The sequence below is a fragment of the Apostichopus japonicus genome, chromosome 7, assembly GCF_037975245.1.
Source record: "Apostichopus japonicus isolate 1M-3 chromosome 7, ASM3797524v1, whole genome shotgun sequence".
NCBI classification, from domain to species: domain Eukaryota; kingdom Metazoa; phylum Echinodermata; class Holothuroidea; order Aspidochirotida; family Stichopodidae; genus Apostichopus; species Apostichopus japonicus.
Window position 1 is genome coordinate 23,931,025 of NC_092567.1, and position 20,297 is coordinate 23,951,321.

Below are 20,297 nucleotides of genomic sequence, written 5' to 3' on the forward strand. Positions count from 1 at the left end.
GGTTCTACTGCCTTCTTCAGTTGCCAAATTGGCAGCACAATCATTTTTTTGCGATTCCTACAACATCGCTAAGCTCAAGTACTACTTAAGCATGTACACATTTCCTAGAGACAGTACAGTACCTTTCAAGATGATAGCTTTGAGAAAGCCGGATGACTATAAATGACTCAATGTTCACCTTCCAAAGGTATAAATCAGTAAAGCCAAGATGTCTGGCTCTTATTTTCATTCTCTACAGAAGAGTTTAACGTAATTAACTTTAAAGGAGGAGCAAGACCAGTGGTCTTCTATAGTCATGTGCTATAGAGATGCACATTACTGTATTTAACTCAACTTTCTCCTCCATCCTATGAACAAGCCACATTAATGAACAATGATTTGCAATTATCTTTATCTTTGACTAGTGGTGATGTATAAAAAGGGCTGCTTCACTTTCAGCAGACTGCAAAATTTTAGGTCCACAATCTGAGCTCTGGTATGAGGAAGCAGCCACAGCCCACCGGTACCCCACCCCTTTAATATTATTGATGCACAGAATAGTTTGTGGACTGGTCACTTTAAATAAAACAATACTACTTAAACTTGTTGCCAATGATTTGTCAACAAAAGAACAAGCTTTGTTTTCTTGAATCTATTTGGATGTCAAATATCATGAAATTGTCTAACATATTTTGTGCACTAATGTGTACTACATTAATCACAACACCATGATGTTTTACTGGTTCACCCAGTTTGAACTATTTGGGTGGTAGAATAAGAAGGAAAGGCAAGGATTCAAGAAAACAAAGCTTGTTCTTTTGTTGAAAAATTTTTGGCAACAAGTTAAGAAATGTTTAAATAGTATTATTTTATTTAAATAATACTATTCCGGAGAGGTCCGAAAATAGAGGGCGCACAGTGCTGAAAGGTTACTAGTTCCTTCTAGACATTGTAAACAGAGTGCTAAAGTTGTGGGGAGACAGGTAAGCTTGTGACGTGTTAATTTCCAAACCAGTCAGTTATGGAATTTTTTAACCATTTGGAAAGATTGAGTGAATATAAAAATTTGAACAAACACATCAGTATAATCCTGTCTTTATATTTGGTCGAAACCAAAACATTAATGTAAATGGATACATTAGACTTTTTATGGTGGGCTTTATATTTTTATAAATATTTAGGTGATTGATATATACAGCATGGTGGGCTTTTTATTTTTATAAATATTTAGGTGATTGATATATACAGCATAATGATAGTGTGATTAGTTATTATGAAAAAATAAAAAACAGTTGAGATGAGTGGATTCATAAATGAAGCTTTAAAAGGCATGTTCCTATGCTGAAATATACAGACTAATAGACTGCTTTAAAGCTCTCTGTTGCCGATGTTTACATAGTTGATATGTTACCTCGTCAATCATTAATGTTATCGGGTGAGTTACATTAATAGCCTACATCATAGCGAACTGTGCTACAGTATGACACATCACTATAAAAACCTTGAATGGAGCACGAACAGTGCATCAATATTTATAGCACCGTCTATAGAGTTACTTGCAAATTTATGACAATAAGTGATTTTTTTTTAAGTGAAAATATGTTACAGTGGTGACATGGCAATGAATGGAATGTGGTAATATTAGTATATATAGTAATTAGTATGGATCAAAATGAATTCCTCCTGTCAAAGTATGAAATGAGTTCAGGGATGATATTTTTTCTGTGAGATTGTGATGTCCAGATCCTCATGTTATCAATGAAAGCAACCTTTTGTCAAGTCTGTTTAATAGTGTGATAGTAATGTTCAGATCATATGCAGAAAAAAATATATAAAAAAAATAATCTAGTAATGAATACATCATTCTGGTATCCTGTTTATCTGAATATACAGTAAAGACACTTAGTAAGTACTTTTAGAGAACTTCCTGCACTTTTGGCAAAGATCATCCATTGGATTATAAGACTAGTATTCAAAGCCTCACATACAAAGTTCAGGCTAAAAGGAATTGTTTTGATAATAAAAAAAAGAGGACCATGGGAGAGGGGGATGGGGGGGTGGGAAGGTGCCCAGTGTAGCAAATGGTATCTTAATTTTATGAATATACTTACAGCAATTACCTTGAATATATTTAGGATTTTCCTTACCAAAAATAAAAAAGTACTTCCGAGGATCTGAGGATGTTACATTCATTTTATGTACAAGAAACCAAAGAGGTATAGTATGCAACAGTTTATCCAGAGCAGTTGGTCAAACCAAATACGAGAAACTTGTACATAATTCACAAAATTCTACATAAATTCACACAATTGTAACAATAGTAGATATGAATACAAAATATAGCAAAATTGGAACTCACAAAAGTGGGGTCATGGACATGGATGTGTAAATGGTCATGCAGCTTTGAAAGTAGTCAGATCTGTGCTATAATACAGTAGGTATGAATGCCTGGCAGCTTCACATGCTGAATTGTCACCCAGTTGGGACAATTTTCATGTTTCTATCACATGAAGGTCAGGAACTGTTTGTACTGTCAATGTGAGTGCTTTGAAGCATGATATCAGAGGACAGTTTAGAGCGGTATTAGCATTAGGAAATCGTCCCAACTGGCTGGAAATGTCAGTCAGATGATGTTTATTTATTACAGTAATAATAATAATGAATATACATTACATATCGTCATGAATATTCACGACATATTATTTACTTGAATTCCAGCCTAATTACTGTTAGTCAATGATTGTTTCAACCGTTAAGCTATCTATTGATCGTTAATTAATCTGTCTGTCCGGCAATTTGTACAGACCAATTGAAAAATAAACCACACCTATGCAAACAGTCGCTAGAGGGTTTTCGAGCACTGCTTTGATAGCTCTTCATCACTTCTTCAAGTGGGCTGAATGCAATGTTGTCGAAAGAAAAAACTAAATTTAACAATCCAGCACTTCTTTTGTGTTAATATGGGTTGCATATGTGGTGGATTAACAGCTTCTATCTGCCTGTTGTTTCATGTGGAAGTTCGTTCTTAACATATATACTGTACATGTATTTTAGTGGTGTTATATTTTATACTGTCTGCTGACATTTGTTGAGGAGGATATCTGATGTTTTATTGATCGTCAAAGACCTTGCCAAATAGCGGAAATTTTACGTCATTTCTTTTGGCGAAGAAGAGTCTCTGCAAACGAATCAAGAAGTTTTGGAGGAAAAAAACGATGTTACATAACAGTAGTCTCCTGTGATGTACATTTAATTCTAATTTTGATATTAAATGCAACCAATTTCATTTATACTACTAAAAATGATTAATGTTCTGATATAAGATTGGTGGAGTTTCTTATTGAGTTTTTTTCTATCGTTTGAAAAGTATGAAACTGCATGCTTTTCAAAAAACGGATTAATTCGACGGAATTTTTGCTAGCAGCCGATGGAAATTCTTAACAGGAATCGAATCTTCCTTTCTATCATGAAAGTGGGTTCCTGTTGCTTGTTTATGGGCAGGTAATAATTAAACATTTCTTTAATTATGGTAATTAGTATCTGTATTTCATTTAAGTTGAAAATTAAGGGCATTATTTAGGAGCAAAAGTACAAACAAATAAACAAGATTTAAATATTGATTTAAAGCTGGAATAATTGAGTATGAAGGTAGAATTAGTCAGGCATGACCACTGGTTCATGATTGTGATAGTAAACTGTATCTCTCTACTGCTTGGTTTTCCTTTCTGTGATATCAATAATAACGGAGGAAAGCAACTTGTTTTGTATAGTCATTCCTCAAACTGGTCAGTCGCAGTGCCAGTTTTATATGTTCCCTCTAGAGGTAAATTAATTGAAGTACAATTTTAACCACATGAATTAATCTCCTGATCAAAATTGCATTTCATTTACCACTACTGCACCCATGAATTCTTACCTATTTAGCACCCCCCTCCCCAGAGCAATCCTGACAACCAAACACATAACACTGTAATATTAGCAGGATTTCCATGGTGATTGAAATGTAATAGAAACTTCAAAAATAGCTGTCATAAGGCATGATGTAGCCCTCCCTATACCCCCCCCCCACACCCTCTCCAGGCCTGGTGCAAGTAGGCATACTAAATGTATTTTGATATATAACTGGTATATGTTTATGTACCCTGTTTTTGTGTAGTAATTTCATGCGCAGCAACCACATAGGTAATATGAGTACATCATTCACATATAGAGGTTAATACTGATATATATATAACACATAATTTCAGAAATTTGTATATTGTGAGCATGTTTGACATTCCATGAATTTATGAAAAATATATAATGTAACAGTAAATATGACATTGGGGCAAGCTCTTTGTCTCTCTCTTGTGCCAAAAAACTCCATCAATACACAGAAAGTTTCATTCCATTTATAGTTGATACTAAACCTTGGTATAGTAATTAGGTTTTCCACTGCCTGTCATATTTGCAGACAATATATGAATAGAAAGTAATATTGGAACAGTGGGAAAAATAGTGAAATGTCCTTGATGTTTCATCTGGAACGGTTACTATGGAAACAGACACTCCTGCGACTGTGCAAAGACAGCTGCTGCATTGGCGGTGTTTGCAGTCTAGTGAATTTGTTGTCGGGGGGGGGTGGGGGGTAAACATCTGTATAATCATTTGGCAAACCTTGAATGTATGACACAGCAGGGAAATTTTCAGTATTTGTTCAATGATGATGCTGGCTATACAGTATCAAGAAAATACATAACTTGCGCATAATGTTAATGACGCTTTTTTTTTATTCGTAATTTAAATATTGTTGACATGTAATGTGTCATACCTATGTACCTGTCTTGTGGTGAAATCTGTACTGGTACTCAAATCTGATTTTGTATTGTAGTATACTGTTCATAGATGTATTGCTAGAAGGGTGTGCACTGTATTTAATAATAATAATAATAATCATCAGTTAATTTTACGATGCTTAAGCGACCACAAAATGTGGGAGGAACCTGCAAGGGCTTTTGGATTACAACTTACACTTCGGGTGGCTTCCAATTCAACATTTTAAACTCAAATTTAGAATCTTTTCAATTTAGAAAGTCATATCAATTCATTTTAAAATAACTGTTTTTTGGAGGTTAAATTCATGGCACTTAGAGCTGTCACATACCTCAGCGATCATGGCAGGGCTTGTGTCTCCATTTATGCGATAATAGTTATGTATGTCGCAAGAAATGAACCATTATGAAAACGACAAACAAGACCATTACATTACTGTACTGTATTAGTCTATATAGTGTATTATCACAAAACGGTTAATGTCTCCTTATGGGAAGTATTTGCTTGTCAGCTCGGGACTTTCCACTTGGTCTTGTATTCAAGGACATGCACGTAAGGCAAACATTGAATGACTAAATGATGTTTAAACATTATTAACAGCCTGCAAGCTTTGCAGTTTCTTCATATCCTTGATGTTAGTATGTACATACAAGTACTGAACTACTTTGTCAATTCATATCACTTATATTGTTCATTGTCAACATGTTTTTTGCCCTTAAAGAATTTGCATCCTTGTTGGCTATGCTGTTAACTGGCCTTTTCATTTTCCTATAGTCACCTGTTCTCCTTTTGTTCAATGTGTGCCAGTTCAGAAATTATTCTTGAAGATAATATGCTCCACTTTCGATTTTGCCTTAACACGCAATCTTTCCTGACTTGAATTTTTCGGTGACACGGATGCCCACGTCTTTTTGGCAGGTTTGAGACAGTTCGGTTAGCAGATATCACACCTTATTAAATTGAAGGACTCGTGCTGGTGTCAGAAATGTTCCGTTATCGTCGGGCTGTTACGTTTTAAGAAGAATGTGAACAAACATTGAGGAAGAGTACCATAGATGTGTGCAAAATCTGATTGGCCGAGGCACGAAATGTTCTTATACAGCAAAGCGAGAAAGTGGAAAATAACACCGCGTGTATTAATGCGTTTCTAGGATTTCTCTGTTCACATTCTGGTGTATATACATATTTGCTGTAATCTTGACATACTTTATTCAAGCAGAGTGCTGTTAATATCTTACTGTGTGTCTAACTAGATTATATGTAATTGTCTGCTCAAGAACGTGCTCCAAGCAAGACTTGTATCCATGATGTAAAGATATATATACCGAACAAAAAAAGAACAGAAACACATTGAAATATACTCCTGAAAGGTCGGTGAATGTTTGATAGTAGGCTCTGTGGTTCTATTTTCTGTTTGGGGCAAATGTTTATACATTGATGACATTGCAAACAAAGAACCTTCTGTTTACTCAAAGGAATGTCAACTTTTTTTTTCTTTTTCGTTCTGTTTTGTGCAAACGAATCAAAGTCCAAGATTTGAAGAGCTCTTTCGTTTTATTCACGACTGGGAGGATGTTAGTTGTTACTTCGGCGCGAATCACTCTTGTTGGATGAATTGTTCTCTGCTCTTTTTACGTACATGCAAAGTTTGATCTCATCTAAGATGCCTTTATGGGAATCGTACTGTCTTTTTGCAACATGGTAACATTTGACATACTGAGAATGTCAAGCACTGTCACAGCTGGAACAACATGGTGGCGACCATTCAGGTATATATTTTAAACATCTATATCTATATATTTATATATATATATATATATAAAGCTATATAGGTATATAGATATATATATATATATATCAAAATATAAATATATATATATATATAACAAGGCATATATATATCTACATGTATATGTATGTATATATATATATATATATATTTGTATATATAGATAGAAATATATATATGTATATAAAGTTATAAATAGAGAGATACATATAGTACATAGGCTTCATTTAAAATATGAAGAAACAGTTAAGGAAATATAAGGGGTAGACCTTTTATCATGCGGTAAGGTGATTGGTGACTGTTTTGAGATTTGCAGGTTATCCTTTCAATTTGAACATGGCATTTCTGGAGGTGTTCTGAACGGTAAATTTGGTTTCTTGGGGCTAGATGGGAATTGTCTGTTAATTATACCATACAGTAAGTGAACTGGTTGTCCTTTGGGCAATCTGAAGATTAGTTTTTGTACACATATGAAAAGAGAATTATGTCTCCCCTTACCATCTCATGAGAGACAATCTCAGACAATATGTTCAGTTGAGCAGAAGCTCATTTATTGTAGTAAAGTAAAAATATTAATAACTGTAAGTCCTTTGTTTTATAATTGTAGAAGACATTAACTTCTCTTAGAAAATGTTTCTCTAGACGTTACTTTGGTTTCGCTAGTATCACAGCTACAGTAGGTGGTTCAATCAATGAGAAATGCCACCACTTAGATCCGTTTCTTCTCTATGTTTCTGGGGTTCCGGAGCTGGTGGGGATTAGGAGGGAATGTGAGAGGGAGAGAGTGGATTTTAGAGGGGAGGGGAGAGGGAGGAAGGAGGATAAATTTGTGGTTGCTTGAAGGACAAAAATTACAATTTAACCAAGGTGTCTTTAGTTTTTTAGCCAATCAAAACTGGTGATAGTCTGCTGCATACTGTAGCTTTTATTCTTAAAATCACTGTTAAATATGGATTTGTCATCGTCTTTTACAATTATTCTGATATGTAATAATCATGCGGCCTATAAACTGTTTTTTCTAAATCAGAAATTGGCACTCTTGTAATTATTGCAGTACTGTATGAACAGTATATGCACATATTCACAATGCTGAGTAATAATCTGAAGGATTCTTCAGGAGCCAATGCTGATTTCAAGGAAATATGATTACAACTGTAAAGTTAATACAATGCTCTCTACATGGCCTTTAAACTTTCAAAGTATAATTAACATGTTACATTTATGGCTTAAAGGACCGATGACAAATCAAAGTACAAGTTTTCTAAGTTTTCAGCTCTAGAGAGAAAGCATTGTCATTATATAGTTAGTCTTAGGCAATGTGTCCGAAGGCTGCAGCAGCTGCAAAATCCCCTGCAGCAAGGCTGCAATCAATGTAAAGCAACAGAGATTATTTCAACATACCAGCAGTGCCTATTGTGTGAACCTGCAGATTATAAAATATTGCATCCTACGCAGCCTGGCTGCAAGATGCTGTAGCCCCTGCAGTGTCCTACTTTTGACATGGAACCTTACCTGCCTGAAGTTAATACTAATTGCACTTGGCAATCCATATCATGCATAAGACAAGTATTAATTACATTTTAAGAATGTGCTACACAACCAGTAATAATCTAACAACCGACCATAATTCATTGTAATGTAAAACATTTGGGACAAGAAAAGAGGATAAATGTTGAATTATAAAGTGAAAATTGAATGTTTGAAAATATATGTTAAAATGAAGATCACAACTAGCATATAGTCATCAGTGAACATAAAAACTAATTTTTTTGCCACTCTTTTAAGGTTTTTGTTTCCATCTTACTTCAGAAATTTTCTTGTAAACTTGGCTTGGTATTAGTGTCAGAGAACAGTTTCACACATCATATGTCTATTCCAATTCTAGTTGTCCCATTAACTTCGGAAGAAAGAGATTGAGAATGTTAACAAAAGGTGCAGCATAAAGAGTAAGCCATTGATAATAAATCAAAATGAAAGTTAACTTGCTTTGCTTTTCCCAACGACAACGCTACACTGTACATACAGTACTTGAATGCATTCATGATTCACAGACTTCGTAGTGAATCACTGGGTCAATGCCATGAACTTAGCATGGTTGATTCCATAGGCAGAGGACAATGATCCTGGGGGGGGGGAGTGGGGGAACAGGGAGGGGTCAGTGGGCAGCAGTGCAAAAATGTTACTAATGTCATAAGCTATGTGGATCGGAAGTTGTATGTTCAGTAGAAGGTACCTTTTCCAAAATACCCAAACCAAGTAAGATTTGTAGTATTACTTTCATAAAGCTGTGTTTGGTATTAATCAGGGATGGGCAACCTTTTTTGAATGAATGGGCCAGTTATAAGGAGTGAAAAATTGACTGGGCCGCACCTAACCAACGATCTGCTGTTGATTTCAAACCTTTGATTGTGTACTTTAAATCTGTATTCACAAAAACATAATGTCAATACAACTTACAGTTGATAATAAATGGGGATTATAGGCCTACCTGACATCATAATTAGTGCCGATAAATTCTAAGCAGCTTGCTCGTTTTTTGTGATGATGTAAAATAGATTGATTTTTTTCTTGAGACATCTCACGGCCGCAAAAAAATCACTGACGGGCCATATGTGGCCAGCGGGCCATAGGTTACCCACCCCAGGTCTTAATGATACTAGGTACATACTGTAATTCTGCTCAGAAACTTGTCAAAAAGAAAAGCTGCAGCAGCCACAAGATCCCTTGCAGCAAGACTGAATCAATATCATATCATATCATGCAATAGAGATTATATCCACAGACCAGCAGTGCCTAATGTGTGACGCTGCACTGCACAAATAGATTACTTTAAGAGTGTAAGCTCAGTGGTTAACGCCGGTACCTTTCAATCTTAAGGTCCCGAGTTTGAGTCACTCAAAGATTAAAGTATGTCGTCCAGTTACAGAGTTGTTGACAATTGACAATTCATAATCATGGACGTTAAATATGAATCTTAGAGACTGACTTGGGTCAGCTTGCTGCTTTGATAAGCCAATGATGGCTTCTTGGCGAGTTCCAGGAGGATCTAAAATACATACATACGTCCTACTCAGCAGTGATGTTGCAGCCCTTCCAGTGTCTGACTTTTGACACATTGTCTAATAGTTTGGCATTTACGACAAAATGTTACTTTTGTACATTCGTATATTAAAATTCAGTTATGCACAAATATCACACAGTATACCAGTTACTGTATATCTTTGTATTAGACAATTTACAGAGTGGAGGATGATGGAAAACGTGGTGATGAGGTTGGAAAAGAAAGTTGGAGAAGGAGGGAAGATGACAAACAATATTTTGCCTACTATACACTGTAGATCTCATTAATTAATAACTGTTAAAAAAAGTATGTATAGAAGGTTTACTACTAATCAGCACACGTGTCTTCCTCATTCCATATATATATATTTTACTGTGGCATATTGTGCAGTAGTGTAATGCAGCCACTACCTTACATTCAATACATGCAATATAATTGAAGTTCTCACAAAATATTGACATGTCAGTTTTTTGTCTCCTGAGGACACTGAGATGTCCTTTGCTATTAGATGCATCCTTCACACTACTGGCCATCTGCCTACTGGTGAGATTGACTAACATCCTACTGTACACAAGGACAGAACGAACTTTTAATTGCAATGAGCATATTCGTAAACAGTTCCCTGGATTGTATGAACCATAGGCATCTTTCAGACTAGCGGGTAGGAAGCCTTGAGCTAGATGCATTGTCCCATAGGGAACTTGAATATATTACTGTAGTATGTTAGGATGACACTCATTGTAAATTGAGCATGAAATTAGTGTCTTGTTAAATCTACAGACTTGAAGTGTTTCTTGTCAAAGAAATATGGCAGAATTATCAACACAGATAATAAAACAAATTCTGGCTGATTTTTTAAATATTTTTATATATATACAGTATGTATACTGTAGTTGTTACTCAGAGTTTCACGCTTTGAGCGATCATATATATATATATATATATATGTTTATTAAAATGTCTCTGCCATCTACATTTGCATAATTGGGAACAAAGCCCACTTGACCTTAGGTTGGACAGCGTTCTAACTTTACCTAAGAGGGTTTGAAATTTAGATACGTATACCACTGACAATAGTGTACATTCATAGTGAGATGCGTCCCGATTTTTTTTTTAACGTAGAAAATTGTAATTCTCTTTTGAAGGAAAACTTAAAATTTAAAACGTTTTTGTTTGCTGTGATTCTATGGCACCACACCTGTCTGCTTGAAGCTCACATCTGCTGCAAAATGTTTCAACATCAAACGTTTTTATCTGGAAAAAAGGTGCGTGTATAATCTTGAAATAAATGCAATTTTCACCAGGATGCTTATGTTCCTATCATCTTTAATATTTTCCTTTGGACGGTCTTTAATATAATAGATGAGGTACTATATACACATTTAATGTATAGATGCACAAACAATGTTATACTACTGGTATGGTAGGTTTACTGTTGGGATAAGCTCACAGAGAACTCTTTGTACCTTGCATGATGCCTTTGTTTGCAGTGCAAGTATATTAACTAGGGAACTGCTTATCGAAGTTGTGAAAGGTAAATAAAGTTGTTTTTTTTGTTTTGGTATATAAAGCTCTAAATGTATCTTGATGATAACTTGTGTTTGTATTTGATAATGTATGTTTCATTTGACTCTGTCGTTAGAAGTTGAATATTAATATATGCGTATCTGTGGTAGATATACATGGTAACCATGGTTACAATGATAATAATGAGAAGCATATATATAAAGGCATCTACAGCTGGTGTAGAAATGTTGTTTGTTTTTTTCTTAACTTTTTAGGCCAGTTTTTCCACTTTACTGTACAGGGTTTGTGTTAGTGTAGCATGGCCTTAAGGCAGGGTTGTCCAACCTACGGCCCGCGGGCCACAGTCGGGCCCGCCGCAGGGTTGCGTCCGGCCCGCCAGAGATGCTCTACGGTGCGAAATTTTAGTGAGCAGATTTATTGATAACAATTTGAAGCTATATAATCAATCATTCGAACCTTCTGGGTCCCAAAAACTGCATACAGGTCAGTTTGTGTGACACTCTCTCAGCGGAGGAGGGGGCGGCTGAACTTTATTCATCTGTTTTATCAGGAAGGAAAATAAATCAGTGCGCTCTGCGCGCAGTGCTCACATTTTGTTGCCTTGGGCTTCGGGCAAAAAATCGAAAAATCAAGCGTAGGGTTCATGCGGCCCCCTCCTTCATCATAATCATTCCATGTGGCCCTCCTCTGCAAAAGGTTGGACAACCCTGCCTTAAGGTATTTACCTCTCTGACCCCTTTCACCTCTCCCCTACCTCAGCCATTAAGACACTGACATTACAAATATCATGTGCATGGGTAGCTGTTCACCTACTGTAACAGAAAACCCACGTTTTGAAACATTTGTTGTATTTTTTATTACTCTGCAAACAAGTCAAATGTTGCTTATTTAATGTTATTTACAGTAGAGTACAGTTCCTCTGTTGGTACATTTTTAGGTGGAAAGTCAGGAAAATATTTTGCTTTGAAATTCAAGAGCCTTCTATTTATGTACATATAATATCAAGTAATCATTTGACTCCCAAAACCCAGCAGGTAAATTACAGGAGTTGAGCAAGCTATAACCTCTAGTACGAAGGGTAGAAAATATCTGCACTGTTTGAAATTATGCCAAACCACCACTACTACTGTGTATGTAATATGCTTGCCAAATAAGTAGACCCACTTAAATGAATATCAAAGTTGTCATTGTTCAAAGATTCTTACATTGGGTTTTAAATTGTTATATTCTGTACAAGTTTGCATTAAGACTGCAGTTTATGTGGGCAATGTCACAATAGAAAGAAAAAAAACATGGTTTTTACTTCAAGTTCAAGATTTGACCTTTAAGAAGAAAGTGATTAAAAGTACCCTTTTTGCAGCATTTCCTTTACATCAAAGTCATTAAAACTTTAAATCAGATAAATGTTACTCTGATAAAATAATAATAAAACAAATAAATTTGATTTCCAAGTATTTATTCTTTATATATTATATTTATGATATAAGTCTTGGAGCTCCTTCTAAGGACAGATTAAAAAAGCTAGCATCCGCTGAGGTCAAACAATCAATTTTGTCGAGGGAAAGAACTGAGATTTAATGATGAGAAAATGTGATCCTATATATGCGGTCCCGCTGAAATAACATGACAAGGATATTAAATCTAGTTGGTATGCTGGCGGCTAAAGGGGTTGACCCAGTTTTGTGTATTTTTAGTATGTCAGGTGTCACGAACTGTGACTTAATTATGTGACAAAATACAAATAATCTGGGCTACATAGGGGATTTAAAGTATAGTATGCCTTTGCAGTACCCACTGAATTGCTTGCCTGTTTTAACACCTTGCAGCTGGGGAAACTGTGTTGACTGTAGAGGTACAACATTTTCTACTGTCTTAGGTGGAAGTTGCATTCATGAGAGAAATTGATGTTGACTGTTGGTATGTTTACAGGTTGTGTACTCAAATTGCCGTGTGTGTGTATGTGAATTTCAATGCAAACCACTACTACATGCCTTTTAACTGATGCTTTACTAAATAGGCTTGAATAAATCTCAAGTCATGAGTTTTGAGAAGAAATGTTTTTGAAACACATTTGCTTTTGACAATTTTCTCAAAATATTCAGAAAATCACTTGGTGGTACTAGAAGTATCAAGATCAGAGTGTCTTTTATTTACAGTATTCACTCCATTGTTACCTGTCCCCACTCAACATAACATGCACCTTTTCATCAACCGAACCTATGGTGACATTTTAGCAGTGTACCCTCACTGACCCTATGAGGTCATACCATCTTCCCTCCTCATCCGGTATTTACCATTTATGAAATAAAAATACCCACCTACAGTACGTGATGGAATTTTGTATCTGTAAGATATAGCTTGTCTATGAGCAGTGCATTTGGCAGACGAAATTGTCTAAAAGCAAGTTCATTATCGTAATATTTAACAGAGCCACCTTGAAATTGGGTATTCCTGGAACAGAATCTCTTAAATTATTGCTCGACATCCTTCTTTCATATTTATGAAATATAAAAGGTTAAGAGATGATTAAATGTTGTTTTTTAAATTATTATTTTTTACTTGTAGCATTAATTTTGAAACTTTCAAGTTCATTATCGTAATATTTTACAGAGCCGCCTTGAAATTGGGTATTCCTGGAACAGAATCTCTTAAATTATTCTTTGACATCCTTCTTTCATATTTATGAAAAGTAAAAGGTTAAGAGATGTTTAAATGTTTTTTTTTTATTAATTTTTTTATTTTTATTTGTAGCATTAATTTTGAAACTTTACAAACAGTGTAGGAAACTTGACTTTTACAGAATGAGTTTCTGGTTCAAAAAGTGTCCCCGTTAAGGTGGATCTATAATTTAAGGTTTAGTAAAACATTATGATGTCAGTCGCATTATTTACCAACATCGTAAAAAGCTGAATAAACGGTAACAGATTGTTCAAATGTATCTCATAACAGTGTGTGTTTTACTTGTAACTGCTCAGAGTGTGTTACTCTTGTACAGGAACCTGAACAAAATATTTTCTTCAAATGTGTTACCAAGTACCTCTTATTTTCTCTCTTTACAGGAGAACGAGTAAAAAAGATAAGAAGACCCCGTCCCCATCAGAGGAACCCCGCCCTTATCTCCACCCTGAGTACTCAAAGGCAAAGGTCATCGACCTTGATATACGAGAAATCGTGAGGTTACCGACAGGGTTTGAACATGACGAGTGGGTTGGTAGCACAAGTGAGTCATTGATCAGTCGTTATCATGTTAAGTTTATGATGCATTGCGTATGTGTACATTCAGATTGTATGAATTGATGTTTGGAGGAGTTAAATCTTTTAAAGTCACTTTCTATAGGGAAACTCAGGGTTTCCTTGAGGACAGGGAATATCAAGGATGGTTGTAGTTGTCTGTCTGTCTTTGATGACGACGACGATGATGAAATAGTTTCAAATTAACTGGTCATCAGTTAATGTCAAAAAAATCTTGTCACCCTCGTATTTATATTCTTATATATGTTGGGTAGCCTTATATAGGCATAACTGGTACAGAAAGCATGGTAGGTGTCGGTGGAAAACCATTAAGGAGTAAATTGATATGCCGTTTTGAGAGGTAGCAGACTTTCTTCAGATTTAAGACATAGATGTGTCAAGGAAGGAAAGCTGCAGCAGCTGCAAAATGCCCTGCAGTAAGGCTGCATGAATATTCAAAGAATTAGAGATAATCTCAGCAGAGCAGCAGTGCCTATTGTGTGACACTGCACAGCAGAATACTTCCTACACAGCCTGACTACAGGATGCTGCAGCACCTACAGTATGACATTGTGCCTTTATGCACCAGAGTACTTAGATTAATGCACTCGTTGTTTCGAAAGTGAAATGAAAACATGTTTGCTACGGTTGTTTGGAGGTGTGTATTAACTAATTTAAAGTCCTTGTCAGTATAAATTACAGCAAGCTTAGAGCATTTTATCTGCTATTTGAACGGCAGTGGATTTGTAATTTTTATATATTCGTATGTTCCCAACTAGTCTGGTCACGGAGTGTGGATGTTGATACCCGAGGAATTTTGAACAACCAAGCTGGCCAGTTACAAATCATTTAGAGCCCAGGCCAAGCAATGTTTGTATTGATCTTGGTTCAACATGCTTATCTACATTGTAAACAGATGGTCTAATGTAAACTAATTTTGTATGGATCCACCCAACCTCTGCAAATATCACACTGTAGGCAACAATATTTTGTCATTTGACAGTGGGGTTTTCCATGTTTATATGTCAAAACTTAGATGAGTCAATGTATTTTATAGAAGTAGTAGAGGGTGCATCTTCCTTCTTTTTCTTTGTTTTTGTTGCTTTTACTTAAATTCTTCTTTTCTTTGTTTCAAAGTCGGCACTTTTGTATAAAGTTCACAGCTTCGTGCAGAATTACTTATTAGATAGCATATTTGACCAACAATGATACTGAAAATACTAAAACTTTTTCAATATATTGATTCAAAAGGATCTAATATTCATGTTTCATAAATGCCCATTCAGGGCAAATTTTTAAGGATTTTTTCTGGTTGTCCTTCACACAAAACAGGTCTTTACTGTTTGGTTGTCCGAAATAAAAGGCAACAAAACAGTCAAGAATGATCAATGTATTTGCACTGAGGGGAGACGTGTAGGTTCGGTGATTAGAACACCAGCTATGGACACGTAAAACTCCCGTTCGGGTGAATCATAGGCCAATACTTATTTGTTTTTTTTATTTAAGTAAATATCTCCTAAGTGATGAAGGGTGATTCCAATTTATCAGTTGTTAGGGGGGATGGGGTGGGGTTATCTAGCTACAGTGCAATCTGTATTTGATGTAATACAATTAGCAGATGACCTCCCAAGCCTGATTGTGGTGTGTCCTTACAGAAATTTGGTCATCTCAGATATTAAAAATTTGCCATTAGGTAGATTTTGTATTTAATTGTAGTCTTGGAAATACTGAGGACTAAAAGTTGCTCACGAGTTATAGCAGAAATGTGGAGCATACCGTAACCAGGGAGTTGTTTCCATAACAACTCCCTGCCGTAACTAATGGTGAAACCAGTCTGATTGTTCTCTGTATCGCTTGAATAACCAACCCAGTAAGTGTAGGGACTCTACTTGAGATAAATTTGTATCCGTGTGTAGTTTAAATTGATGGTTGGTCTTCATTTACTGTACTCATGTAGATACTGTGTCAACTGATTTACAAGGACTCACACTTTCGACATGGTCTTTGCTTTCGTGTTGGTGTTGTAGTGCTTCTGCACTGAGCAGGACTACCCTCATTAAAGATGACAATTATAATAAAAAAAATTAATAAAAAAAAAGGTGTGTGAAATACAATCCGTGTATGAAGGCAGCTTTTTTAAAGTGGAAATATGGGGCTAAAATTTAAACTGTATCAATAGAATATTTTGGTACAAATAGTACTGTAAGTTTTTCTCTTTTGGTGATGAATATTCAGATTACATGTTTTATATTTTTATAAGTTTGTGTATAATTTTTTTGTTCTTTCTTTCATTCCTTTTTCCAGCTCTCTCTTTCTTCAACAATATCAATTTACTTTATGGTGTTCTAGTTCATGATTACTGCAACAATGAATCTTGCCCTGTTATGTCAGCACCTAATAATGTGTAAGTATTATTTTAATTTAAAGTCCTTAATATTTTCATTTCATATATTTGTTTTTCACAACATGCATTTAAACGTTTACAAATAACAAATAACATGAAGAAGTAGTGAATAATACATGAAGTGAAGGAAGCGGAACAAAAAACCCTTGCGGGCTTGACGGGGTGCTTCGCTCCCTTAAAATACAGAGAAAGAGACCAATCAAAGTACAACAAAGCAAAATACACAATATCATACAATAGGACAATAAGACCATAACAAAACAATAAACCCCCCCCCCCCGAAAAAAAAAAAACAATCCAGTGCATCTGAACACCTGAGTTTGTCCATACAACAAATTGGAGTCTAATACTAAATGCAAGTAGCCAAATTCATACCAGTCTGTCTGTCTAATAGGTGTATATTTTCCCATGACTATGATTGCAAAAGTTCTCTCCCCACCGTCATGTTTTCATGATAATGATGGCAAACTTCTCTCCCCCCCCCACCCGTTTCTCCCCACCTCAGCAATATTTTTTTCTGGGAACGAGCAAATTATAAATGAAGGTCGAAAAGGCGACTGCCTAAAACTGTGTGTGTAAATTTGCTCAGTGATACCTGGTCATGTTATAAACAAGGCTTGTTTAGTAGCCATTTTGGACATTAAAACACAAAGTTTATCTCATGCTTTGGGACAAAAGAGGACAAAAATTTGGAGATTGTTTTACTCTTTGCTAAAGTTGCTTTTGGGAAATTGGATATTAGTAAAAAGCTAATATTGGTGGTGTCAGCCCAACACTAGTATTAATTACTGTGATGTATTTATATGTTTGTTGTTATTGGTTTATCCAGATTCCCTTCATTGGACCATGTCGGTAAAAAATGCTTCTATCGTTTATCTCATGCTTTATGACGGAAAGGACAAACATTTGGAGATTGTTTTACTCTTTGCTAAAATTGCTTTTGGGAAATTGGATATTAGTGAAAGCCAATATTGGTTATGTCAGCCCCAACACTAGTATTAATTACTATGATGTATTTATGTTTGTTGTTATTGGTTTATCCAGATTCCCTTCATTGGACCATGTCGGTAAAAAATGCTTCTATCAACTGGTTTCAAATTTAGTGTACTTCCAATAGCATTCCATAGGGATACTGTTGTTCTTTGGTATTATGTTTGTGTCTAAACTCCTGCTTTCTTCATACAGTAGATATAATAATATTGTACTTGGTATGCAATGTTCATATCATATCATAATTGCCAGGGCATGAAGAGTTGATTATTTTTCTGTATTTTACTGAAATTAATTCCCTGGTCAATTGGATAAATGTCACACATTTTACTTCATCCGTCTCTCACCTGTCGTTTCTTCCCGTCGACGTCTTCTCTCTCCAGACAATATAACTGGCAGGATGAACGAGGGAAGAAAGCCAAGTGTACTGCTCCGCAATATATCGAGTACGCAATGACCTATTCAGAGAGACAATTCAAAGATGAGACTGTCTTCCCCACGAAGTATGGTAAGTTTAGAGGGGGAACAACATTACCCAAACGCACATCGATTTTATCCTTTTACCGTTGAACATTTTCTTCCATAATTCTGCATATTTTCTCCAGTTAACGTGGGCGTTCATCAAGCATGCTGAATATAATTTACATGTTCCCTGAAAACTTAAAGCATGCCAGCCCTCTCTCGGAATCATCGTTAAAAGTGGGGGGGCCGTTCATCTTTCATATTTATACAATAAGAAATTTTTTTTTAAACGTTTGAGTCACAGCTAAGCTAGGGAAATTACAAGATGGGTCGCCAAGGGGAAAGTGCTCAAACAGTTTGATTACGTTATGGGATGAACCACACGAAGGCCAAACAAAGATAGGTTTTACTATTATTTGGAAATAAAATGTTGTGAAAAAGCCATGCCATTAATATCAGCTAAGTGTAAGTGGCATTATGGCATGGAACAATGCTGTTTATTGGAGAAGAGATAAATTCCACTTTGTGTTCCATAAAAGTTACAACATTTGCAAAGTTGTATAACAAGTCAAATGTTCTATTACATTTACGCTATTTTGAGTAGTGATGAAAACAAACTGCTACAAGTGCCATGCAATTTAATAGTCAAGTCAGTCTTCTGTTATTTCAATCTAAGAGTAACTGGATAAGTGCATCCAACTGTGCAATAAATTGTTTGTACACACAAGTAGGAGTGAGAAAAAGAAAAACCCCAAAAACCCTCAAAAAACAAAGAGTTGACTCAGTTGAGTTCAACCCTTGGAGTCTTACAGACTTACTCAGCCGTGCATAATATTGTCTGTTTACATTGCATTTATGATATACATCTCCAGTACTGTCTGTCTGGTACGTTGTTATGCTTGCATGATATGCTTTGCTATTCCTTAGCGAAAAAATGTAACCATTTTGGACTACAACTAAATCTACTGTACGAAATACCACCGAGAATGTTACAATTAATATATCTAGAGGGTGTGGAATATGATTTGATCGCAAATGTTGCTAAATGCCGCTCAGCATGTTCTCCAAGATTTCTGTGTTTTGTCGATCATGACCTAATTTTTTTTATCCCAATGTCATTTAAAGGGGTATTCCATTGAGTATTAAAGTAAAATTTTTGGAAAATTGTCTGCGTTGTTAGGTTGTAGGTTAAAACCACATTTTGACAGTACTTTGTATAGCGATCGCTGTATGACTTTTCTAAACTTAAGCGATATTTTTGGAAATCATGGTAATAGCTGAATGAAGGGTGTCGTCATGGCAATTGAGCTGTAAAAATGTTTTTGGTTTTCTTTACAGTATATCAGTCATTTATCCACAGAGGGAAAAAATGAGCATTTCTAAAGAAAGTGCATTTGACATTTGTATAAAATTAGAAATACAGAAAACAATTAAAGTTGAGGAAAGATCTCAAGTGCATCACTTTTCAAGGATAAATTGACACGGAAAGTAAAGCTTTTGAAGAACTCCTGTCATGACATCACAGACTACCCACTGTGATCCACTTCTGAGAACAATCGAGGGATGTAGCCAGTCAGTACCATGAGTTAGGAACAAGCTATCGATTTGCTTTTTTCAACTAGATTGTAATAATTTTCTCTTTAAAGCAGCATTTTGCATCCTTTTCTATGGTTTTTCTCAACCTCACTGATTCCACGATGCCATAACGACATACATAACTAGCTTATCTATTCAAATACTTCAAATGGTGGCATAATAGTCGAAAAATTTACAACTTTCAACCTTTTTTTTTCTCAAAGATATTTTCCGTTGGGATCCAAATAAACCTTGACCATAATATGAATATTTAAAAGCTACGAACGTCATTGGTCAATACATAATACAACACCATGCTTGATTTGTGTAGATTGTCTATGGCAGTTGTACCAGGGAGCTGTTAGAGTCCAGCTCGCTGGTTGTACCAAGTTACCAACTCGACTTTTTGAATCTATTTTTAGCAACGGCTCATAACTAAACCTGCATCTCTGCTTGGTTGAATTCAA

General features: G+C 35.5%; 1 protein-coding gene across 2 annotated transcripts in view; it reads left to right on the forward strand.

The window, feature by feature from the left end:
- Window positions 1-20,297, forward strand: part of LOC139969812 (MOB kinase activator 2-like) — a 39,648-nt gene that overhangs the window by 11,786 nt on the left and 7,565 nt on the right. Inside the window, exons 1-4 of one of the 2 annotated variants that reach the window (XM_071975098.1) lie at window positions 5,589-6,560; window positions 14,228-14,388; window positions 16,704-16,803; window positions 18,177-18,301. In XM_071975098.1, coding sequence (XP_071831199.1) covers window positions 6,463-6,560; window positions 14,228-14,388; window positions 16,704-16,803; window positions 18,177-18,301 — 484 coding nt within the window. In that variant the 5' untranslated portion in view covers window positions 5,589-6,462. Of the gene's footprint in view, window positions 1-5,588; window positions 6,561-14,227; window positions 14,389-16,703; window positions 16,804-18,176; window positions 18,302-20,297 lie in introns of those variants that run through there. The other variant, XM_071975099.1, reaches the window with a different exon arrangement.